Source organism: Choloepus didactylus, chromosome 10, assembly GCF_015220235.1.
Source record: "Choloepus didactylus isolate mChoDid1 chromosome 10, mChoDid1.pri, whole genome shotgun sequence".
Lineage (NCBI taxonomy): Eukaryota > Metazoa > Chordata > Mammalia > Pilosa > Megalonychidae > Choloepus > Choloepus didactylus.
Genome location: NC_051316.1, coordinates 70,657,751 through 70,683,850, shown reverse-complemented (window position 1 = coordinate 70,683,850; position 26,100 = coordinate 70,657,751). Strand labels below are relative to the sequence as shown.

The 26,100-nt window shown below is 37.6% G+C and overlaps 1 protein-coding gene, 1 non-coding gene and 1 pseudogene across 4 annotated transcripts in view; 2 read left to right on the top strand and 1 right to left on the bottom strand.

Moving 5' to 3' along the window:
* Window positions 1-1,230: 1,230 nt before the first annotated feature.
* LOC119545588 (methylthioadenosine phosphorylase) overlaps window positions 1,231-26,100 on the bottom strand; it is a 64,463-nt gene continuing 39,593 nt past the window's right edge. For 2 of the 3 annotated variants that reach the window (XR_005219118.1, XR_005219117.1), the window contains exons 6-9: window positions 15,727-15,966; window positions 5,276-5,398; window positions 3,024-3,123; window positions 1,231-2,864 (exon numbers count right to left, since the gene is read on the bottom strand). Coding sequence is in view for 1 of the 3 variants with exons in the window: in XM_037851255.1 (XP_037707183.1) it covers window positions 2,826-2,864; window positions 5,276-5,398; window positions 15,727-15,966 (402 nt within the window). In the remaining 2 variants the exon portion in view is untranslated. The remainder of the gene's footprint in view (window positions 2,865-3,023; window positions 3,124-5,275; window positions 5,399-15,726; window positions 15,967-26,100) is intronic. The other variant, XM_037851255.1, reaches the window with a different exon arrangement.
* On the top strand, window positions 6,390-15,105 carry LOC119505069 (annotated as a pseudogene).
* Window positions 19,224-19,330, top strand: LOC119505829. The gene has a single exon (XR_005210865.1). It is a non-coding gene; the product is annotated as a U6 spliceosomal RNA (small nuclear RNA).

Here is a 26,100-nt window from a genome sequence, read left to right as displayed (position 1 = left end):
CTACTTAAGTCACATGGCTTTCCCAGCCCCTTTACCCTTTTATTGGTGTTTTTTAGATGGTCTATGTTCTCCTGAAAGTGTTGTGCTAAGACAGTGTCACAGACATGACCTATCAGAATTCAGTGCCCAACTAAGAACCAGATATTTTATCGCATTTTACATGAACTGCTATAAATCCCAGTTTCCTCCAGTTTTCACTTATTAAAATGTATAAATTAAATAAATCAGATGACTGGATGTTTATGGCACAAAGATCAAGCAGTACAGAAAGGTGGGAAGTAGAAGTTTCTTGACTCATACACCAGAAGTTATTATATTTCTTCACAGAAACTATGAACATAAAGCATATTGATGCTATCCACACATTTTACTTTACATATTTTTCTGTGATTTCCACTTTTATCATTCTTATTCATACTTGCACATAAAGATATATTCCTTTTTTTGGACAACTGCACGTTATTCATTTGAACTGACATATCATATTTTATTTAGACCAACCCCACTAATGAGAATTTTAGCCATTCCCAGTTTTTGCTCATTACCAACAATTCCAGGATGCACTTAACATTAATTTGTGAAATATTTTCAGATCTCAAATGTAACCATGTTTCAGCCATCTCCACTCATTTTTTGGTAGGCACTATGCATATTAACTATTTTGCCTGCTTCATCCTCAAAATCATGTAAAACATAGCTTATGTCAATAAAGAGTTCTCTTTATGTAGATGCAAAACAATCAATAATGTGGAACTCTTCCAAGGGGCTAAATTTTACCAAGCCAGACCTTACCCCATGTAAGCCCCCAATTTATTGGGAAAACTTGGAAATGCTCAAAACCTCACCATGGTGTTCATTTAATCTAACAGTTAAAATTCCTATTTTCATAGAAATGAAAAGCATTTCAGGAAGAAATGGTCAGCAAAGTTCTCAAGAATGAGGTCTGAGGAAAATCACCTGGGCTATGCATAAGAAGTGACTGGTAACAAAAACAGTGTGTTCTGCATTAATTTAAGAAGTCTGAAATGAGGCTGGAAGAAAAGTCTATTGGATCAGGAAAAGTGACTTGACAGGTTGGAGAAAACTGTACTTTCTGAAGGCAGCAAGAATGCCCATGTGTTATTGCCTTGACATTCTCAGACACATGAGGACAAGTAAGGTACAGTATATATTATAGGGTAGTGAAAACAATCATCTATTTTAGAGCCAGAGAACTTGAGATCAGATTCATTAGGTCCTCCATGGGTCTTTATTGAGCAACCTGAGTTCAAACCACTGTATCAGAGAATTGAAGAGTCATAATCATACAAACCCAAACAGCTCAATATTAAAACAGAGGGGTATCTGGTTTATTTTATTGTTGACAATTGACACTTACTATCCTGAAGACAATCGCATAGAAACACATCAACTTTACAGGCTTTTTAGGTTGACAAAAGAACATCACCATTACCCTGCAACAGACAACAGTAAAAAGTAAAATAACAATTCTGAAGGAGAAAATAATAAGATCTCCTTGTGATAGAAAACTTTCAACAAAAACAAAAAGCATTCCTATAAAATTAACAATAAACAGTTGAAAGCAAGCTTCCACTTCATCTTTTTTTATCTAAAAAAAATCACCAATTCATGTAAAATTCAGCTCATGAAAGGAGTAGAAACAAGTCAAATATTAATTTTAAAAATACCTGACACACTATAAGGTGTGTATGCAGTCTATTAAGTAGTTTAACTTTTAGACTAACTCAGTATTAAACACCCAGTTTTTCTGAGGAAGCTGCTGCAAACTCAAGCTGATTATACAGTCATTAATGAGACTCTTTTTTAATGACATAAAGATGTAGCAATCTTAGTAGTACTGTCTCAAATGTTGCTTCATTACCAGAAACTGTGTATTCAAGATCTAGCTTTAAGTCCATTTTTATTTCTAAAACAAACAACTTTATTATTTGCTTATAGTCAACGTAGAAAAATGTGAAGATACAGAAAAATGTAAAGAAAATAAAAATTATCCAGTATGCCTTCCTCAAATCCAGTAACAAAAGATTATATATATAGATTTCTTTCTAATCCTTTTGTATGGATACATAGAAATGTAAACCAAACTTAATACTGTAAAATGTTTACATGTCCCTTTCCCACTTCAGATTACAAAGCAACCATATCTTTAGGACATTAAATATTTTCTGAAAATGTGATCTTCAGCTGGCTGCTTTAAAATCTATTATAGCTAGATCATTATTTATTTCAATTGTTGGATATTCAGATTGTTTTGAATTTCTGCTATTATAACTAACACTAAATTGAATATCCTTCTTTCCATATAATTCTCTGTATGTATCTTTGAGAACTTTTTAAAGATAAATTCCTAGGAATAACCAGTTCAAAGGGTATAAATATTTGTAAGCCTCTTGATATGTTTTACCAAATTTCTCTGCAGAAAAGACTGTACCAATTTACGGTCACACCAACAGCGAGAGAGTCTAATTTCTTCTTCATATTCCTTGGCAATATGGAAAACTCCTCCTCATTTTACTGTTGCAAATTTATGTGTGCACAGGAGAGATGGGGGGTGATCTAGCTCTTGTCTGTTCTCCAAGTTGTAAGATTTTCCCAGCTGTTTCCTGGTCATTTGTTTTTCTTCTGTTTTTTGAAGCAGCCCAAATCCTGTAGGAGGAGTTGCTAATATGTGCAGTTTCTTATCTTTCGTATCACACGTTCTTCCTCAGTGGGCAAGGGCAAGAAAGCTGCTTTCGAGTTAAGCAGGAATTCCTAAAGTGACTAGAATTACAAAGCCTTCTTTTCTCCTGGGCAGCCATGCTATTTTAATGTCTTGGTACTACAACAGAAAACTGGGCCACATTCTGAAAAGAAAAAAGTAGGCAGAGGTTACAGTTAATGAAGCAGTTACTGTGGGCAGTGGTTCTCACACTTGGTTGAGCATGATAATCACCTGTGGGGCTGCTTGTTAAAAATCAGATTCTGATTTGACAGATGAGAGGGATGGCCCCTGGGACACATACCTTTAGTAAGCTCTCCTGATAATTTTCATGTTCATAGAAGTTTAAAAATCAGTTATGGGACTTTAGGAATAGCTCTCTCTTGGATCCTCATTTCCCTTTCCTGTAAAGTGAGGTTAATAATGCTTATCCCAGAGTATTGTTCTGATTCTCACTTATTCCTATCCTCTTTTACATCCTCTAGGATGCATTTTACAAACCATCCCCCACACCGGGTTACTGTTTTTGCAACCTCTATCATTCACCTTATTCCACTGTAAAAAATCATTAAATTTTAATGTGTCAGCATGTTTTTTTTTTCCTTCATCACAGCAAGTCTTATGTATCTTTGTAAACCAGAGCTGGGCATACAGTGAGTGCTCACTAAATGTTTCTGAAATGAATTTGTGATTCAATAAATGACTTACTTAGGAGACTGAAATGCTCCCCCAGATAAGGGATAATTAGTATTGTTTTCTTTAATGCTGCAAAATGGAGACTACAATTCTCAATTTTTTCTTGAGCATTGATTCCTCATTTTTTTCTCTTCAGTTCATATATCCATTTGAGAATCTGATGAAAACCATACATACCAACCCTTTCATACAAAAACACGCAATTTATACATACTTTCAGAATCTTCAAAAAAGGAAGGAGAACACTGATTTCTACCACCCATATATTTTTACTTAAATGAAGACGAAATATGTTTGAGAAATTATCTTCCAGGTTCAAGACGCAATGGCCAAAAAAATGGGGAAGTTGGGAAATCTAAAAAAGAAACCCATCATATCTTCACAGGTTTCCTGATACATTAGCTCCCCTTGCACTGGCCCCAGCAACAGCAAAAGTATGAGTCACATTTCCAGCAAACCAAGTTTCTTTATTAACAAAGCCAAAGTTGTACCGCTGCACTGCAAACTATTTACATACAGCTGACAAATGTTAACGGTTTTTAAAATGGAACAACAAAAAAAGCCATCTGTTTCTAGTCTAAACTGACATTCCGTAATTCATAGAAATTATTTTCTCTTTTGCCTTTTCTTCATAATAATAAAGCCTTCCCTTATTTCAAGGTAGAATGAAACACTTCACAGGGCAAAGGGAGTATCACTTATTCATTCAACAATATTTCTCTCCTGGGTACACAGTGTTGAAGCTGACAGATGTGTTCCCTGCAACTTAGGGATTTAAAGTCAGGTGGGAAAGGCAGATGACAAATGTCAGTACTTCTGACATTGCCTGGTTCTAAAGGATGAGAGACACCTGGTTGCAGTAGCATGCTGAACCCTGCTTCTACCAGCTTGCAAAAGCGATGGTATCACATCCCAAGTAATCAGTGACTTTAGGTAGATAACTTGAAATCAGCCATGCTGAGCATTTATACCACAGAAATGAGCAGACACTACAAATCAGGCCTTCCCCAGCTCTAGCAGCCAGTGATCATTTACCACCACTCGTGTGTCCCCACCTCATTAAAATTGTGGGTCTAACTCCAGGGCCCAGGTAGGGAGGACTTATATCGATCTTTCAAGTCCTTTATCAACTACTGCCATGAGATCCAAGAGCACAGAAGTGTTCTAAGAGGACCTAGGATACACTGGATACTCTCTTTGGATACGAAGCGAGGGCAGTATCTTATTGATATTATCCTTATCTAGTGGGTTAATCAAGAGCCACAAAATATCCAAATAAATACCAGGCATCTCTGAGCTTATCAGTCAGTTTAAACTATATTCTGGGAATTATTGTTAGAGTTGGAAAGCTACCAATCTGCAATCCATCCCAAGTTTATCATCGATTATTGTCTTGGTTTGATGCAACATTAACCTCAAGCAGACATTCCCCGGCATTGTTTTAGTATTGCCATGCCAGTGTTTTTGCTTTTAAGGCTTGACGGCACTTTGCATGAATTTGCCAAAGAGAAAATAGTTTTCTCAACAATGTAGGTAGGCCCTTAAGCAGAACAAGCACTATCAGTCTTCTTAAGTAAGACTCTGGAGTACAGTGCAGAGCAAGACAATGCTAAGAACCTGGTATACGAGCTGATAAAACTTTCCTCACCTCAGCTTCCAACGGACTTACATTAGCAGCCAGAAGTACAACTATTCAATTTTGCAAATGGTTAGTATGGTAGTAAATGACATCAAAACTTGTTGAAAACATTTAAATGAGCATAAAATATATGAGGTGCAGACCAACGGTGAAGAGCAAATAAGAGAAGGCAGTTGAGGGTCTATGGAAGTGTCTGTTCTCAGATGGATGAGGACACTTACCTTCAGCATGTGGAGGGTTTCTGACCATTCCATGGACCCTATCTGGGGTATGGTAGTGAGGAGTAAACTTTTGGCTTTATTTGCATTTTCTTTCAGGATCTTTAAGACCTTGTCCACTGAAACCTAGAAAAACAACAGTATAGGATGTTACAACAATTTATATTTCCACTGCTTTTGGAAGCACACATTTCTACTCTTTCCTGAGTTCCAACCTGATCTGTGAAGTTGGTTTACTCCAGTTTCGATCCCCTGATTCCAAGTTCTACATTTATCAAGACTAGTCTTAGTCCCAGGTGGGGAGGTGTTGGAGAGACCCAAAGACATCTGTGAAAAGCACTGCAGGGTTTCAATATGGTGTCTGAGAAATTATCTCAGATGTATGTGTTAGCGTGGTCTAGAAAGTCACGGATATTCCCCATGTACAAAGGAGAACTGACGTCAGTCTTGAAACTTTTGCTACCCTGGATAAATAAACAGAAGATAAACACATTTTTTCTTTAGAGAAATATTCCAGCTGATAAAGAAAAATGATGGAATCAAAGTATCACTATTTTTACAGCCCATAAAGAATTAGTAAGGGGAAGACAGTGGAGCAGTAATCAGTCCCTCCACCAAAACAACTACTGAACTGGCAGGAACTGCCTGAATGAACCATCTTGAAACTCTGGAGTCTAGTGGAACACTGTGCAGGACTCACGGAAGAGTTGGAAGAGGCTGGTAAATTGTGGTAAATACTGGTGGATTTCACCATCCCTGCACGGGTTACCAGCCTCGTGGCAGGCAGCAGTGGGGACTGCAGTCAGTTTCATGGTGCAGTGTGCTGGTGCTAGGGTGGGATATAAAGACCTAAATCCACCAAACTCTGACCACTGATTACTGTGTTTGATCAGCTACTTCAGATCCCTGGGAGCTGGCTCTGAGGGTGCCCATTGTTCCAACTTCTCTTTGGCCAACGACAGCAGAGAAATCTTAAAGAAAGCAGCCTTCCTCAAAACCACAGATAACAGTTAAAACGCAGCAGGAACTGGGTGAATGCTGAGCAAGAAAATACAGCTTCAAAAGCCATAGGAGACGCTCTTCGTTCCCTTGCTGATACCTGCCCCACCCCTCCCAAATGCGAAATGGCGTCAGCCTGCTCTCCCATTGTGGGTCCTTGGTCCTGTTCCAGAGGGAGCAGAATAACCCCAAGGCATACACTGGGGTGCCTGTACGCCAGGGCCAATCTACTGGGAAGAAGTCTGAACTGAACTAGCATCCAATGTACAAAATGTAACCTGAAATAAGTTTTTAAAAAGGTGGGGGGATGGAGAGGTACAAGAACAGTATATGTGCCTACTATTGAAGTTAAGTTGGTATCAAATAAAACATGATTGTCATAGATTTAGGATGTTAAATTTTACCCCATGGTAACCACAAATAAAATAAATGAAGAATATATTCAGAAAGAAATTGGAATGAAATAAAAATGGTAAAATATAAAAAATTAAATGAATATGAAAGTCCTTCATTATCAGCAGTTCCTTTAAATGTAAATGGATTAAACACTCCAGTTAAAAGGCAGAGACTGGCAGAGTGAATAAAAATGCACAACTCAACTATATACTGTTTACAAGGGACTTACCCTAGTAAGGGACTTTCCCTAGTAGACTGATAGTGAAAGCATGGAAAAAATACACCATGCAAATAGTAACCAAAAGAGAAGTGGAGTAGCTATGCTAATATCAGATAAAATCAACTCTCTAAGTCAAAAACTGTTGAGAGACAAAAAAGGTCACAATATACTGATAAAGGGGTCAACTCAACAAGGAGACATAACCATTATGAGTATATATACACCTAATGGCAGAGCCCTAAAATACATGAAGTAAATATTGATATATTTGAAGGGAGAAATAAATGTGCTCACATTAATAGTAGGAGACTTCAATATACCACTTTCAGTAATGGATAAAACATCTAGACAGTACATCAGTAAGGAAATAGAAGACGTGAACAATACTCTAAACCAACTAGACCCAACAGACACATATAGAACATTTTACCCAACAGCAGCAGAATACATTCTTCTCTAGTACACATGGATCATTCTCCAGTGGAGACCATATGTCAGGTCACAAAACAAGTATCAATAAATTAAAAAATACTGAAATCATATAATGCATCTTCTCTGGCTACAATGGAATGAAGCTAGAAATCAGTAACAGAGGGAGAGATGGAAAATCTGCAAATATGTGGAAATTAAACAACATACTCTTAAACAACCAATGGGTAAAGAAGAAATCATGAGGGAAATTAGGAAATATCTTGAGATGAATGAAAATGAACACAACATACCAAAACTTATGGGATGCAGCAAAGGCAATACTGAGAGGGAAATTTGTAGCTCTAAATGCTTATATTGAAAAAAGAGGATATTGAAGGAAAGGGCTGTGTGGCTCCCTGGGCCTGGTAAGCCAGGCTCTGTGACTGATGTGAGTCCTCATGTCCTGCCAGAGCTCCACTGGGTCCACTGCCTTGCTGATAGGAGGAGACTTGCTTGAGCATGGCCCAAGATATAAAGAAGATTGAGAAATTTCATAGCCAACTAGTACTTATGACTTATGGTAGCCACGGAGTCCTGCAGTGTTGCCATGGAAATAGACTGAATGGTTTGAAATGAAGACTTGTTTGTCATGTTCTTAGGAAATAAATAAATATCTTTTGAATTTGAGGAAGTGCTGGGACAGAAAACACTTTATGTAACTAAGTGGAATATTCAAAAGCTGAGAGATCATTTTTTATACTTTGTTTTTTAATGTTTATTTTAGAGAGCTAGGAATGTAAATGCTTTCAGTTAGAAAGCCTCTATTTTTGGAAACTGAACATGAAATACATCTATCTTAGAAACTTTGTGTAGATTATTTGATGTTAGGCAAAATATAGAATTATTTCTTTGGTAAATTTGCATCAGTAGTTTGAAAAAGATATTAAGAGAAGCCAATCTTCCTTCAATTTAGTTCATCTGTCTTTAAAAGAAAATTAAATGTAGCCATTTTACTGGATCGATAGTTCTTTTGGAGCATAAAAATGTGCGCTGTTGATGACGGGTAAATATATAACATGATAACCAAGATTAACTATGCATAGTAATACACCTAATTAAGTATAGTAGTGTAGTCTCAATTATATCTCAAGGTAATTATGAATTACAAGTATTCCTTCACCTTAAACTTCCCAGATTTAAACTATATTTTTGAATGCAAGGTATTTGTGGTACCCCTAGCTCAGTGAGCTGTAATTTATTTGAAACCAGTTTTCAGTGATCAAACATAACTGGAATTACTTTGAATGCATGAACTGAATGATGGTCACTAATGACTGAAATCACCATATTACAGAAATATTTACTACCTATATCCTGTGTACAGTTTCTCACAAGGACTAGGATTATTTGAACTGTTAAATCTTTGCATACCTCTGTGACATCCTTGCCCATTTTCTCTTTATTTAACCAAGGTGTTAAGTATGACTCAAAACTGTTGTTTTCCAGTAAACCAGAAATATGATATTCATTGATATTTATCTTATATTTGTAACCTGAGTTTTACCACCTAAATATAATTTTCACATGTTGATTCCTCAAGAGTAAAATGAAGGCACCATACATTAAAATATTTTTTGTTAGAAATTTGTCACGTTGAGCAACATTTTAGCATGGAAAGCTCCATTGGCTATTATGAATTTTGGAATGTTTCAAAGAGGTCAGCAAATAAAATATTACATGAATAAAAAAAAAAAAAAAAGAGGATATCAAATCAGAGACCTAACCTCACACTTGGAGGATTTAGAAAAAGAGCAAATCCAATCCAATGCAAGCAGAAGGAAGCAAGTAACAAAGATTAGAGAATCAAAAAAAAAAAAAATAGAATTAACAAAACCAAAAGTTGGTTCTTTGAAAAGATCAATAAAATCAGCAAAACTTTAGCTAGACATTAAAAAAAAAAAAAAAAAGAGGACACAAATGACTAAAATCAGAAATGAGAAGGATTACATTACTACTGGGTCCACAGAAATAGAAAGGAATGTCAGAGTATATTATGAACTACTTACTATAAACCAACAAATTAGTTAACGTAGACAAAATGGACAAATTCCTAGAAACACACAAACTACCTACACTGACTCAAGAAGAAACAGAAAATCTCAACAGCCCAATAACTAGTAAAGACAGAGAATCAGTAATCAAAAACCTCCCAGAAAAGAAAAGTCCAGTACCAGATGGCTTCACTGGCAAATTTTACCAATTACTCCAAGAAGAATTAGCACTAATACTGCTAAAACTCTTCCAAAAGAAGGGGGAACACTCTAACTCATTCTATGATGCCAACATGACCTTTACACCAAAGCCAGATAAAGATACCACAAGAAAAGAAAATTACAGACCAATATCCCTTTTTAAATATAGATGCAAAAACTCCCCCCCCCCCCCAATACTAGCAAACCAAATCCAAGAGCACATCAAAAGCACTGATCAAGTGGGATTTATCTCAGGTATACAAGGGTAGTTCAACAGAAAATCAATTAATGTAATATACCACATTAACAGAATGAAGGGGGAAAAAAAACACATGATCATCTCAATAGATGCAGAAAAGACACTTAGCAAAATCCAGCACCCCTACATGATAAAACACTTAGAACACGAGGACTAGAAAGAAACTTCCTCAAAATGATAATGGGCATATACAAAAAACCCACTGTTAACATCATACTCAGTGGTAAAAGACTGAAAGCTTTCCTTCTAAGCTTGTTACCACTGTTATTCAACATTGTACTGAATGTTCTAGCCATAGCAATTAGGCAAGAGAAAGAAAAAAGTGAAACTTTCCTTATTTGCAGATAACATGGTCCTAGATGCAGAAAATCCTGAAAAACCCAAAAGAAAGTTAATAGAACTGATAAAGGAATTGTGCAAAGTGGCAGAGAACATGAAAAAAAAATCAGAAGTGTGCCTATACACTACTAATGAACCTGAAGAAGAAATCAAGAAAAATCTCCGTTTACAACAGCAACTAAAAGAATCAAATATCTAGGAATAACTCTAAACAAAGATGTAAAGGACTTGTGCACAGAAAACTACAAAACATTGCTAAAATTAATCAAAAGACCTAAATAAATGGAAGGACATTCTGTGCTGATGGACTGGAAAACTAAATATTGTTACTATGTCAAATTCTATCCAAAATGATTGACAGATTCAATGCAATCCCTATTAATCAAAATTCCAACAGCCTTCTTTGCAGAAATGGAAAAGCTAATCATCAAATTTATAAGGAAAGGTAAGGGACCCCAAATGGCTAAAGCTACCTTGAAAAAGAACGAAGTTGGGGGACTCAAACTTCCCGATATTAAAACTTATTACAAAGTCAAAGTAATTAAGACAGCATGGTGCTGGCACAAAGATCAATGCAATCAAACTCAGACTTCAGAAATCAACCCTTACATTGATGGCCAAATGATTTTTGACAAGGTGCCAACACCAGTCAATTGATAAAGTGTCATCTCTTCAACAAATGGTGCTGGGAAAATTGGATGTCTATATGTAAAAGAATGAAGGTGGAATCCTATCTCACACCATATACAAAAACCAACTCAAAATTGACCAAAGACCTAAATATAACAACAAAGACTATTAAATTCCTAGAAGAAAACATAGGGAAGCATCTTTGGAATCCTGTGCTAGGCACTGGTTTCTCAGACTTTATACCTAAAGCATGAGCAACAAATAAAAAAAAAAGGTAAATGGGACCTCATCAAAACTAAAAACTTCTATGCACCAAAGGACTTTATCATGAAAGAAAAAGGACAACCTACACTATGGGAGACAATATTTGGAAACCACATATCCGAGAGGGATTTAATATCCAGCAAATATAAAGAAATCCTACAACTCAACAACAAAAAGACAAAACAACCCAATTTTTAAAATGGGCAAAGGACTTGAAAAGACATTTCTCCAAAGAAGATATACAGATGGCCAAAAAGCACATGAAAAGATGCTCAACATCATTTCCATTAAGGAAATGCAAATCAAAATCATGAGACACCATTCTACCACACTAAAATGGCTTCTATATGTATACATATAAATAAAAACGGAAAATTACAAGTATTGGAGAGGATGTGGAGAAATAGGAATACTTGTTCGCTGTTGACGGGAATGTAAAATGGTGCAGCTGCTGTGGAAGAAAGTTTAGTGGTTCCCAAGAAAATTAACTATAGAATTACCATATGACCTGGGAATCCCACTTCTAGTTATATATCCAAAATAACTGAAGGCAGGAATTTGAACAGATATTTGCACGCTGATGTTTATAGTGGCATTATTCACAATTGCCAAAAGATGGAAGCAACCCAAGTGTCCATCAGCCATTGAATGGATAAACTAAATGTGGTGTGTACACACAATAGAATCTTATTCAGCCGTAAAAGGAATGAAGCTCTGAGACATGCAACAACATGGATGAACCTTGAAGAGATCATATTGAGTGAAACAGGCCAGAAACAAAAGGACAAATACTGTATGATCTCACTGATATGAAATAGAAAAAGCAATTCAGAGTCAGAAACTAGAACACAGGCTACCAGGGGCTAGGGTGGGGTTAGGGAATGGGACTGGGGAGTTAATGCTTAAACTGTAGTTTCTATTTAGGGTGATGGTAAAGCTCTGTTAATGGATGGTGGTGACGGTAGCACAACACTGTGAATGTAATTAACACCACTGAATTATGTATTTGAATGTGGTTAAAAAGGGAAAATTTTAGGTTGTATGTATGTTACTAGAGTACAATAGAGAAGCCTAATGCAAACCCTAGTTATAGTTAATAGTAAAGTATAATAATGTTCTTTCATTGATTGTAACAAATGTACCACACTAATGCAAGGTGCTATTTTGGGGGGTGGGGAAAGTGTGTGTATATGGGAACTCTGTATTTTATGTATGATTTTTCTTTAAACCTACAACTTTTCAAAAAAAAAAAGAAGAGTTAATGGGATCTGGCTGCTAACATCACACACAGAAAAAATATAGTCATTATGTGCTTTCTGATAGAGAAACAAAACACTACTTACTGCACCTGAATGTGATTAAAAACTCTAGATCAAACTACCAATCTACAGAAAATAGAGGACACTTGCCCCTCCCCCAGCTCCATTTTATAGATAAGTAAACAGCTTTTAAAAACTTGCCCATGGTCATAATAGGCACAAGTAAACGGAGCCACTGGATTTTGAAGGTTGGTTTAGGCAACTCCAAAACCTTCCTATCATGTCAGGCTGCAGACCTGGTTAAAGCACATGACTCCCATGGCTGACCAAAATCATGCCATCTTTTGTCTGTGTCTTCCTTACAGCATTTAACATTGTTTGCCTTTAAATCTCACCTCTTACATAGAGCTGCTTCTCTGCTCCTAAATAAAATAGCTCCAACTGACTGCTTTTAAAACCTTATTTGACCAACTAAAGGAAAACACTGTTAGGTCTGCAAAGGGGAAGACAAATATCAGTAGACTCAGCAGAAAGCCAGAGCAGGCAGCAATCTGCTCAGGGTAAGTGGCAGGGGCTGGAATTTCCTATAAATTAATAGGAAAAAATTAGAAAAAATTTTTCAACACCATGAGGTTCAGTTCTCCCTTAAGTTACCAAAGCTGCCAAATCAGGTATTATGTTGACCAGCATTTGCAAATCTCTTACTTATAAATGCTAATGCTTAATTACAAAACACATTTGAAACTTCTAACATTAACACAGTAGTGTCTGTTTTATTTTTTAATTGAAGTTATAAAATTGCTCAAAACAGATACCATGAAATGGGTTGGCTTTAAAAATGGGAATTTATGAGCTTATAGTTTGAGGCTGTGAGAATGTCCAAATCAGGGCATCATCAAGATGATGCTTTCTTCCTGAAGACCAGTTGATGGTGATCCTTGGCTCCTCTACCACATGGCAAGGCACAGGGAGCTGTCTGCTGGTCTCTCCCTTCTCTTCCAGGTTTCACGGCTTTCAGCTTCTTGCTTCCAAGATTTTTTTTTTCTCTCTGTATTCATTCTGTTTATAAAGGACTCCAGTAAAAGGATTAAGACTCATTCTGAATGAGGTGGGTCACACTGCGCCAGTTTGAATGTATTGTGTCCCCCAAACGCCATTATCTTTGATGTAATCTTGTGTGGGCGGACCCATCAGTGTTGATTAGATTGGAATTCTTTGTGTGTTTCCATGGAGATGTGCACCACCCAACTGTAGGTGATAACTCTGATGAGATAATTTCCATGGAGGTGTTGGCCCTGCCCATTCAGGGTGGGCCTTGATCACTGGAGCAGTATATAAGCTCAGACAGAAGGAGCAAGATTGCTACAGCCAAGAGGGACACTTTGAAGAAAGCACAGGAGCTGCAGATGAGACAGTTTGAAGACGGCCGTTGATAGCAGACTCTTGCTCTGGAGAAGCCGAGAAAGGACAAATATTCCAAGTGCAACTAAGAGTGACATTTTTGAGGAACTGCAGCCTAGAGAGGAACGTCCTGGGAGAAAGCCATTTTGAAACCAGAACTCTGGAGGAGACCCCAGCCATGTGCCTTCCTAGCTAACAGAGGTTTTCTGGACACCATTGGCCATCTCCAGTGAAGGTACTGGATTGCTGATGTGTTACCTTGGACACTTCATGGCCTTAAGACTGTAACTGTGTAACCAAATAAACCCCCTTTTATAAAAACCAATCCATCTCTGGTGTTTTGCATTCCGGCAGCACTAGCAAACTACAACACACATCTTAACTGAAGTTGCCTCCTCAAAAGATCCTATTTACAATGGGTTCACACCCACAAAATGGATTATATTTGAGAACACTGTCTTTCTGGGGTACATACAGCTTCAAAACCACCACACTAGGGGATTAAAATTTCAAAAACAGGTAAGGAGCGGATTTGGAGCAGAGTTGTGAATATGTCTGTGAAAACTACATATTCATAGACCACGATCTGCTCTATGAACACCAATGGTCAAGCCAATGTATATCAACTGGTACATAAAATACTGTCATTTGCTCAAAACTGGCTACCAAATGTTTGCAGATGAAGGCAGAAATGAATGGCTCAACGTCTGGAAGAAGAGCGAAACCTGAAGAGGCTGTCCAGAACAATGACGGGCTTTATGACCCTGACTGTGATGAGGAGGGACTCTTTAAAGCCAGGCAGTACAATGGCACCGCCACGTGCTGATGTGTGAACATTGCTGGGGTCAGAAGAACTGATAAGGACATTGAAATAAGCTGCGCTGAACATGTGAGGACCTACTGGATCATCACTGAATTAAAACACAAAACAAGAGAAAAACCTTATGATGTTGAGAGCTCACGGACTGCGCTGGAGGAGCCAATCACAGCTCGTTATCAACTGGATCCAACATATATCACAAACATTCTGTATGAGAATGATGTTATCATTATTGATCTGGTACAAAATTCTTCTCAGGAAAGTCAGTTGGCGTGGCTTATTATTTTGAAAAGATGTTACTGGTGAATCCTTATTCCATTCCAACAGCATGGACCTGAGAGTAAATGTGGAACAACTAGATCTGGATCTTAGTCAAACTTTAATTTATTACTTTTATGAAAAATCACCTGAATTTTCAGTGCAGGGTCTAAAAGCTGGTATTATTGCTGTCATTGTGGTTGTGAAAATAGCAGTTATTGCTGAAACTGTTGTGCTGGATATTTCCAGAAAGAAGAGAATGACAAAGTATGAGAAGGCTGAGATAAAGGAGCTGGATAAAATGCATAGGGAACTCAATGCATAACTACTATAATCTGAAGTGAAACTACAAGAAGGGAAATTAGCAAACAGACTCAGATTACAAATGTATGAGCATGGAATGAAGAGAAGATCTTTGAGGATTAATATTTTGTTAGTTAACATCATATATTTATAATAGTGAAATTGTACTCAAAATGTAAGCAGCTTGAAATTGGCTTTCCCAATCTTAAAATATGACCACAAGTGTGTTAAATATGCAGATTTAATACAAAACCCAGTATTTAGACTGCATAGTTAAAATTACGCGTAACATTGAAGAGTATATTAAATATGCTTCCAGCAGTGTTTGAAAGACTACAATCTCATTTGTGATTGAAAGATGCTTTTCCATTTACTTTTTGAGTCTTGTAGATATTGTTTTCTCTAATTTCTTTAAACTTTTAATGAACTATGAAATCAACCATGTTTAAACTGAAAAAAAATTTCATTAAGCAGAAAAAATACTGAATGACAAGATATAAAAAAGCTGACTGTAAAACCTTGTAGAAAGGTTCTTTCTGGAACTGATGCAATAGAGACAAACAGTTAAGACACCTCTTAACGGCTCTGTAAGTGCTCAAAAACCGGAAACCGCACCTCACACACTCAGAAGACTTCCACCTACCGCTTCCTCGTGCTCCTTCCAGCAATCGTAATCTGTTGCCATGGCAATACTTGCATAGCAAATTCCTGCTTCCTTAGCAAGAACCACCTCTGGAACTGTGGTCATATTGATAACGTCTGCCCCCCAGGCACGGAACATGAGGCTTTCTGCGCGGGAGCTAAAACGAGGTCCCTCAATTGTGACCACTGTCCCCTTTGAGTGACACCGGAGTCCTAGCTTCTTGGCGGTCTCTATGAGGACCTAGAAAGAAAGAACCACAAACTCAAAACATATCAACATGTGTACAGCTTCAGATTTAATTTGTCCCTGATGTTTAACAGGCCAATTAACTGTTTTAATTAACAGTTAGTTAAAACGTTTTTTTTTCTTCCCCTTTATGGCTTCAAATACCATTTATACATTAAAAATTCCTGGATTATCATCTCAAGGCTCTTGAGCACCAATCATGAATAAAAGTTCCTATTTGATATTTCCACTTGGATACCAAATAGCTATCTGAAACCTAACAAAGCCAAGCTACAACTATTTATCCAATTTCTACCAATGCCAAATGGGCTCCACCCTTTTTTTCTCTCTCTTAACACTACCATCATTAATACAGTTTCTTGGGTCAAAAGTACAGAAGACGTTCCTTTCTTTTCCTCCTTTTTTTTTTTATTTAATAGGCAATACCTGTGGTTTTTTAATCTTTTATTTTTATAAACACTCCCCTTTGCCCCCTCTTCTGTGGAAACCTTTGATCTGCTTTCTATCTATGCAAATTTGCTATTTCTAGCCATCTCTTATAAGTGATAAACAGTATTTCTGCTTATGTGCTTTGCTTATTTCACTGAGCATGTTTTCAAGGTCCTTTCACGCTGCAGCATGTTTCAGAACTTCCTTCTTTCTTATGGCCGAATAATATTCCCTTTTGTGTATGTACCACATTTTGTTTACTCACTTGTTGATGGACACGAGTTGTTTCCAGCTTTTGACTAACGTGAATAATGCTCTATAAATACTGTTGTGTAATTATCTATTTGAGACACTGTTTTCACTCTCTGGGTATGTATCTAAAAGTGGAATTGCCAGGTCATATTGTAATTCTATACAACCTTTTGAAGAACCACCTTATTGCTTTCCCGAGTGGATGCACTACCATTTTACATTCCTACCAAAACTGTACTAGTTTAATTTTCTCTGCATCCTTTTGAACACTTACTTATTTTAAAATAATAGCCATCCTATGGGTGTGAACCGGCATCTCACTGTGGTTTTGATTTGCATTCCCAGACAGCTATTGAAGTTGAGCATCTTTTCAAATGCTTAATGGCTGTGATTTTTAGGTTCATGTGTCAACTTGGCCAGTTAATGGTGCCCAGTCATCTGGTCAGGCAAGCACTGGCCTAACCATTACTGCAAGGATATTTGTGGTTGGTTAATAAACCATAAGCCTTGTTTATCAAATCATCAGCCAACTGATTCCCTCTGTGGCTGATTACATCAATGAAGGGAGTGTCTTCGGCAATGAGAGAATTCACTCAGCTGGATTTAATCCAATCAGTTGAAGACTTTTATGGGAGAAGACAGAGAACTTTCACTTCTTCTTCAGCCAGCCAGCTTCTCCTGGGGAATTCACTAAAGACCCTCATCAGAGTGCCAGCTCGCAGCCTACCCTATGGAATTTCTCTTATTCAGCCAGCCAGCCTATCTTGGGGAGTTCACTGAAAACCTTCATTGGAGTTGTGGCCTGCCCTGAAGAATTTGGACTCGTGCATCCCCACAGATGCTTGAGACACTTTTACAAAATCTCCTATTTATAGATATCTCCTGTTGGTTCTGTTTCCCTGGGAGAACCTGACTAATACAATGGCCATTTGTATATCTTCTTTGGAGAAATGTCTATTCAAGTCCTTTGTCCATTTTAAAAATTGGGTTGTCTTTTTGTGTTGCATTTTAAATGTCTTTATATAGTCTGGATATTAAGCCCTTATCTGATATAAGGGCTTGCAACTATTTTCTCTCAGTGTGGAGGTTATCTTTTCACTTTCTTGATAATTTCCTTCAATGCACAAAAAAAGTTTTTAATTTTGATGAAATCACATTTATTGTTTCTTTTATTGCTTGTTCTTTTGGCATATCTAAGAATCCATTGCCAAATCCTAGGTCATGAAGATTTATTGTCTATGCTATCTTCTAAGAGTTTCATAGGTTTAGGTCCTTGATCTCTTTTGATTTTATTTTTGTATACAGTGTGAAGTATTGGTCTTTATCCTTTTCTATGCAGATAATCAGATTTCCAAGCCATTTGTTTAAGAGCTTTTTCTTTCCCCACTACATACACTTAGCACCCATGTAAAATATCAATTGGCCAGAGATGTGTGGGTCTATTTCTGGCTTTTCAATTCTGTTCCACTGACCTATTTCTCTAAATTAATGCCAGGACGACAGTTTTGATTACTGTGGCTTTGCAGTAGAAATTAAAATCAGGAGGTGTGAGTTCCCCAAATTTGTTCTTCTCTTTCAAAGTTGTTTTGGCTATCTGGGACCCCTCATGGTTTCCCACAGATCTGAAGATCAGTTTTTCCATTTCTGCCAAAAAAAAACAGCTGTTGAAACTTTGCTAGAGATTGCACTGAATTTGTATATTGCTTTGGGTAGTACTGACACAGCAAAAATATAAACTCTTTCCATTCATGAACATGGGATATTCTGCCATTTATTTAGGTCTTCTTTAACGTCTTTCAACAGTGTTTTGTAGTTTTCATTCTACAAGTCTTTTGTGTCCTTGCTTAAGTGTATTCCTAGAAATTTTATTTTTTAGATGCTATTGTAAATGGAATAGTTTTCTTAATTTTGTCTTTGGATCATTCATTGCTAGTGTATAGGAACCCAACTGATTTTTGTTTTTATCTTGTACCCTGTCTGACACTTTGCTGAACACATTTAATAGCTGCAATTAATTCTTTTGTGGATTCTTTTGGGTTTTCTATATAAAAGAGCACGTCATCTGCAAACAGAGATAGCTTCACTTCTTCCTTTCCAACATGGATACCTTCATTTTCTTTTCTTGCCACGTTGCCCTGGCAAGGATATCTAATACAATACTGAATAGCAGTAGTGAAAGCATATGTTTTAATTTCCTGGCTGCTAAAGCAAATACCATGCAATGGCTTGACTTAAACAATGGGAGAAGTCCAAATGAGACTAGAAGTCTAAAAATCAAGGCATCATCCAAGGTGATGCTTTCTCCTAGAAAACGGTGGCGCTCTGGAGCTGGCTCCTTGGTCCCTGGCTTTTCTGTCACATTGCAATGCACATAGTAGCCTCTCCTGGCTTCTCTCTTCACTTGCGGGAACCTCTGACATTCAGCTTCTGCCTGCTCCCTCTGGCATTCTTCCTCCTGTGTCTGGATTTTATTCTACTTATAAAGGACCCCAGAAATAATATTAAAAGTCATCTTGATTAGGTTGGGCCACACCTTAACTGACATAACCTCACCCTTAAAAGGCCCTACTGTGCTCGCTTTGGCAGCACATATACTAAAATTGGAACAATACAGAGAATATTAGCATGGCCTCTGCACAAGGATGACACACAAATTCCTGAAGCATTCCGTATTTTTAGCTCTTGTGATAGGTGATTTCTTAGACCTTACACCCAAAGTGTGAGCAATAAAAGAATAGATAAATGGGAACGCCTCAAACCTGAAACTTTCGTGCATCAAAGGACTATGTCAGGAAAGTAAAAAGGCAGTCTAAACAATGGGAGACAATATTTGGAAACCACATATCAGATAGGGGTTTAATATCCAGAATATGTAAAGAGATCATAGAACTCAACAAAACAAACAACCCAATTAGAAAATAGGCAAAAGACATGGACATAGACTTTTCTGAAGAGGAAATACAAAACATATGAAAAGATGCTTAACTTCACTGGCTATTAAGGAAATGCAAATCAAAACCATAATGAGATATCATCTCACACCTACTAGAATGGCCATTATCAACACACACACACACACCAGAAAATTACAAGTGCTGGAGAGGATGTGGAGAAAGAGGCACACTCATTCACTGTTGGTGGGAACGTAGAATGGTGCAACTGCTCTGGAAGGCAGTGTGGCGGTTCCTCAGAAAGGTTAAGTACAGAACTGCTATATGATCTAGCAATCCCATTTCTAGGTATATACTCAGAGGAACTGAAAGCTAGGACATGAATGGACATTTGTAAACTGATGTTTATAGCAGCATTATTCACAATTGCAAAGAAATGGAAATAGCCCAAATGTCCATCAACGAATGAATAGATCAAAAACAGGTATATACGCAATGGAATATTACGCAGCTGTAAGACAGAATAAAGTCACAGAGCATATAACAAGGTAGATGACCCTTGAGGATGTTATGTTGAGTGAAATTAGCCAGAAACAAAAGAAGAAATACTGTATGGTCTCATTAATATGAACTAACATTAATGAGCAAACTTTGAGGTAAAGCTGGGAACACAGGTTACCAGGAGATAGAAAGAGGGCAGAGCTGGGACATTTGATGCTGAAGGAGTACAGAATGTTCAACAGGATTGATCGTATGGATCCAGAAATGGATAACACAGTACTGTATGATGGTAGCACAATACTGTAAGTACACTGAACAAAGATGACTGTGAGTATGGTAGAAAGAGGAAGGCTAGGAGCATGTAGGACACAGGAAGGAAAGACAGAGGATAAAGACTGGGATTGCATAACTTGGTGAAACCTAGTGTGGTCAGTGATGGTGATTCAATGTACAACAAGAATGCTTTTACACGATGGAGAACAAATGAGTGTCAACTTTGCAAGGTGCTGAAAATCAGATGGTATTGGGTAAAAATACAATCAATGAAAATGTGAGTCTATAGTTAATAGTAACATTGTAATATGCTTCCATTAATCATAACAAAGACAATGGGATTCTTGGTGGTGGTGGTGTTGTCTGAGCTTTTTACTGTATTTTATTTTTATTTTTTCTTTTGTGATATTTTTTCTTTTATCTATTTTTTATCTCTACCTCTTTCTTTGCGGAAAAAATGCGAATGTCCTCATAGAGATTGTGATGGTGCCTAACTGTGATTATAACGGGAATCACTGATTGTTTACTAAGGATGGAATATATGGTGTGTGAATAAAACTGTTTAAAAAATAAACGTAGGGATACAAGTGCTGGAGAAAATGTGGAGAGAAGGGTATACCTAATCACCAATGGTGGGGAAATAGAATGGTGTGGTCCATCTGGAAGGTAGTATGGTGGTTCCCCAGGAAGCTAAGTATGGGATTGCCATATGGTCCTGCAACCCCGTTACTGGGTACATACTTGGCAGAACTGAGAGCAGGGACACGAATGGGTATTTGCACACTGGTGTTTATGGTGTCAGTATTCACAATTCACAATGGATGGAGGTGACCTAAGGGTACATCAACTGCTGAACTGAATGGCAAACTGTGGTACATACATACAATGGAATATTGAGCAGCTACAAGAAGGAATGAAGCTGTGAGGTGAATGGATCTTGAAGACAGTATGTTGAGTGAAATAAACCAGAAATGAAAAGATAAGCATTATAACGCCTCACTAATATGAACCAACTATAATGTGCAAACTCTGGAATTCAATCTGAGAGTAGAGGTTATCAAGGGAAGGCTTATTGTAAATGTTCCTAGATTGTAAGCCCTTACAGCAGTCACATCTATTCCTGAGTTGTAATGCTTATTTCTAAATTCTGAGATGCTGAGCTCTGTGTATAACCTGGTCAGTCCCTAGAACTTTGGGTATCTGTGTGACACCTGAGACTCAGAGCCAGAGTCTGGCAGCCATGAATGTAAGCATTACCCCAAACAACAACTGTTAAAGAAGGTGAAAAAAATATCAGACTTCAATTAGAGATATGAACAAAATGGACTTCATTAGGACTAAGGTAAATCAGACTACCTTGAAATTTATTTCAAGGTAAATCAAACCTTGAATAGGGAGAGAGATCCTGTTGGTTTGTAGTGTGAAGCCCTGATACACCCCAAAGTAATTTGGGCAGAGAATAAAAAAGTACTTGCAAAGCCCCTTTGTGGGACTGGGGGGAAAAATGTGGAAATATTAAACTTACCCACTTGGGTAATTCCTTGTATTTTCACAAACATTGGGGAGTACCAATTTAGTAGGCCAAATCCTTGATCTTGGGGCTTGCCATTATGAAACTTTTTGCTGCAAAGGACAGGCTAAGCCTACTTATATTGTGCCAAAGAGTCACTCCCAGAGAACCTCTTTTGTTGCTCAGATGTGGCCTTTCTCTAACCCACCTCAGCAGGTAAAATCGCTGCCCTCCTCGCTACATGGGACATGATCCCCAGGGGTATAAATCTCCCTGGCAATGGGGGACATGACTCCTGGGATAAGCCTGGACCCAGTATTGTGGGACTGAGAAAGCCTTCTTGCACCAAAAGGGGGAAAAGAAATAAAACAAAATAAAGTTTCACTGACTGGAAGATTTTAAATGTAGTTGATAGGCCATTCTGGAGGTTATTCTTATGCATTATATAGATATCACTTTTGGGTGTATTAGAATAGCTAGAAGGAAATACCTGAAACTGTTGAACTGCAATCCAGTATCCTTAATTCTTGAAGATGATTATATAATTATATGGCTTATAGGTGGTGACTACGTGATTGTGAAAACCTTATAGCTCACACTCCTTTTATCCAGTGTATGGACAGATGAATAGAAAAATGAGGACAAAAAGTAAATGAATAGTAGGACGGGATGAGGGGTATGGGAAGTTTTGGGTGTTCTTTTTACTTTTACTTTTATTCTTCTTTATTTACTTTGTTTTGGAGTAATGATTGTGTTCAAGGGTTGACTGTGGTGATGAACGCACAACTATATGATGATACCGTGGACAGTTGACTGTACACTGCGATGACTGCATTGTATGTGGATATGTCTCAATAAAATTGCAGGGGAAAATTAAATATCCAAAATAAAAAAATATATACATAAATAAATAAATAAAAGGCCCTACTCACACTGGGTTCACACCCACAAGAAAGGATTAAAGTTAAGAACATGTTTTCCTGGGTATGGCCTGTCGAATGCTTTGGAAGAGCTCAGGAAACCAGTGAAGCCATCTATCTGGTCCCCGATTTCTCTTTGGTGAAGGTTTCTGATCATTGACTCAAATCTCTGCACTAGTTATACATTCGTTAGGTTTTCTATTTCTTCTTGAGTCAGTTTAGATAATTGATGTATTTCTAGGAATTATTCCATTTTTTTCTAGATTCTCTAATTTGTTGGCATACAATTGTTCATAGTATGCATTCATAACTTTTATTTTTGTAAGGTCAGTAGGATATCACATTTTCCTTTCTGATTTTAGTTATTTGCATCTTTTCTCTTTTTTTGTCAGTGTGGGTAAAGGTTTGTCAGTTTTCTTGACTTTTTCAAAGAACCAACTTATTTTTTTGTTTATTTTCAATTGTTTTTCTATATTTCATTTATCTATGCTCTATTTCCTTTCTCCTGCTACCTTGGGTTTACTTTGTTTTTTTCAAGATAAAATTATGAATGCCTGGAAACTGCCAGGCCCTCCGAGAGACTCTGGAAGAACAGAAGGGTCTTCCCCAGACCCCTACTCATTTACGTTACCCTTCTTCCCCCTACCTTCTTGCGCAGATAGCTCATGGATGTAAGAGCAAACACTGAGATTTTCCCAGGTGCTAGACATTTTAGTTTTGTGGTTTAATTTCACTTAACTTAATAACTTTAAGACACAGTGCTGGACTTTGAATACAGTCAACTTGAGTTTTTAGCTAGCTATCTCTAAAGGTAAGCTAGGGAACCTCTCATCATTCAGAGCTACTCAGAGAGATGCCCTGAGAATGTTTTCCTTCCTTGTTCTTTCATACAAAATCTGAAGGCTTGTGTAAAAGCTCCTTCAGCTAGAAATGATTTCTTCATTATCTCTTTTGCCGTCACCTCTCCAATGACAGAATGTGGCTGAGTTTTTTTCTGTCCAGGGATAAACTTATCTTGGCATCACTTTAAGTGTTTTAATTAGTAACCCACAACTAATCATGGGGTTAATTAATTTCTTATTTTCTTGGCCTGTGCTTCAACAACTCCTTAACTAAGAAAATTTGTCTTTTAAAACTCAACAGCTAACTTACTACAAACACTGTTGAAAAGTCAACCTCTGTATGCCTTAGATTTCTCATCTGGGAATAATAATGTTAAAAGAACTCAGAGATGTGAGGAGTAAAGTTAAATACTGGACAGAATTGTGCTGAACACACTGTAAACACTACATAAATGCTAAGCTGGTCTTCTTGCAATTATTATTACTGGCAGTTTCTACACATGTTTGAAAAATAGTTGGCAAAGGTTCCTGGGATACCTGGGATAGAGTGAGTCAACAGAGGGCTCCAATCTGGGCCAAAATCTTGCCCACCCATGTTTTAACTACATAAGCAAATTCACCAAGGAGAGTTTCAACTAGAGCCAAGGCAACTCCAAATTTAGAACCTTAGACACACCATGTCTATTTATAGACAATGAATAGCCGATGTTACATCACGCTTACTAATCTTAATGTTGAAAATATCATTATGTTTCATCATAAAATTTTTCCCCAAAGAGTACAGGTCGTAAAATAAAAAGCCTAAATATCTTTTCTTCCAAAATTAAAATATAACCAGTCCAGTCTTGCCTTCATTGTGTCTTTAATGATCTTGAATCACTGAGCCAAGTCTTGGCCAAACTTCAGAGTCGTTTTAAGGTACGTGGCGATGAGTGAAGGATGGTGACAACCACTGTGTGCCACTGAGCCATGCTACTAAGTCCTCCCAATCGCTCTGGAAGCCAGGTGCCGTCGGCATAAGAGGGAGGAGTCGAAGCTTACAGATGCAGGTGTGCCCGTCACGGACCTCGGAGGCCGCGGCAACTGAACCAGCACTTTGCAGCAGCCCTGTGCAGCAGCCCCTCGAGAGCAGCTGAGGCCGTATCAAGGTAGCAGAGATAACAACTGCAGGGTTCATGATCTGTGGGCCTGAGGCCAAGATGACTTCATTTCCTTCTTGAGTAATCATAATGGAACTACTGTAACGGCCACAAAAGTTTACTAGCATTACTAGATCCCCAAACTAAATATATGAATTTTATGTGTCAGAACTGTGCGGAGTGTGTTTCAGATTACCGTCTAAAATGATGGGAAGCGACGGTTTTCGTAACAGGATACATGTACCTCGATATTACTTTGTGAGAAGTTTTTCTCCCACCCCTCTGTCCTCGGCACCCACTTCACCTCCCCAAGGGAAACTGCTGTTAGCAACTTTTTTTGGTTAACTTTCCGGAAATGCTCTATTTGGTCGTAAATATTTACGTTTTTATCTCTTTATGATATATATATTTTAACACAAATGGTAGGATTGATACAGTTGTGCACCTTGCTTGTCACTTGGCAGTTCATCCTTCCTTCTAAGGACAGGGAAGATCAGGTGGATCACGTTGAAAGTGATAGTTACCAAGCAGCAGTGCTGTCTACTATTTTCATTTTTGGACAATATTTTTCGTATCTCTTTTTAAGGGAGTTTATAAGAAAGTAATATTCTGAAGCCTTATTTCCCCCATTATCCTAAATGGCCTTTCCTAGCATTCTCTCAGTCTTTATGTGGGTGTTCTTGCCTTGGTTAAACCAGTATCAGCTGAAACAGTTTGGCCTCAAGAGACCAAGTTATACAGTGGGAAGTTATCACCCAACCACCATATTTACATGTGTTATATCTGTATCAGTAGTACTTTCCTACTTACCTCTACCCTTAAGTTCCCCAAGTCACTGTTTTCTGCCTGAGACAAGATCTCAGATTTTGTATTAACATGGCTATTCTTTCCCTAGTCTATTTCTTCCCAAGCTGCCTCAATTTTGAAATGGACAAGCTCTTTACCCACACTTAACTTCCACCAGAGGGCAAGTTTATGTGGGCAGATTTGTGTCACATTCTGATATATTGTGTACACATACACATCTATATTTATACATACAAACGTAACCTGCCATTTTAAAAAAACAGGTTAAAAAAAAAACCACACATGGTTTCATATAAGTTAAAAGACAGAATCAATGTGCACTGGTACATCTAAAATGGCTTCCCCCACCCCCGGCTTTGGCTTTTTCTGCTTGAGACCAGAGTGAGATTCAAGTACCCTTGCTATTTGCCATGAGGAAGCTGGTTATATGGGGCTAAATACAAAGGTGAAAAGAAATCTTCTACTTTCCATATACGCATATTAAAAGTATCTGAATGATTAACATGTTCAAGTATTTATACGCTTTGAATTAACTTACCTTATAGAGTAGATTTTACCAGGCAG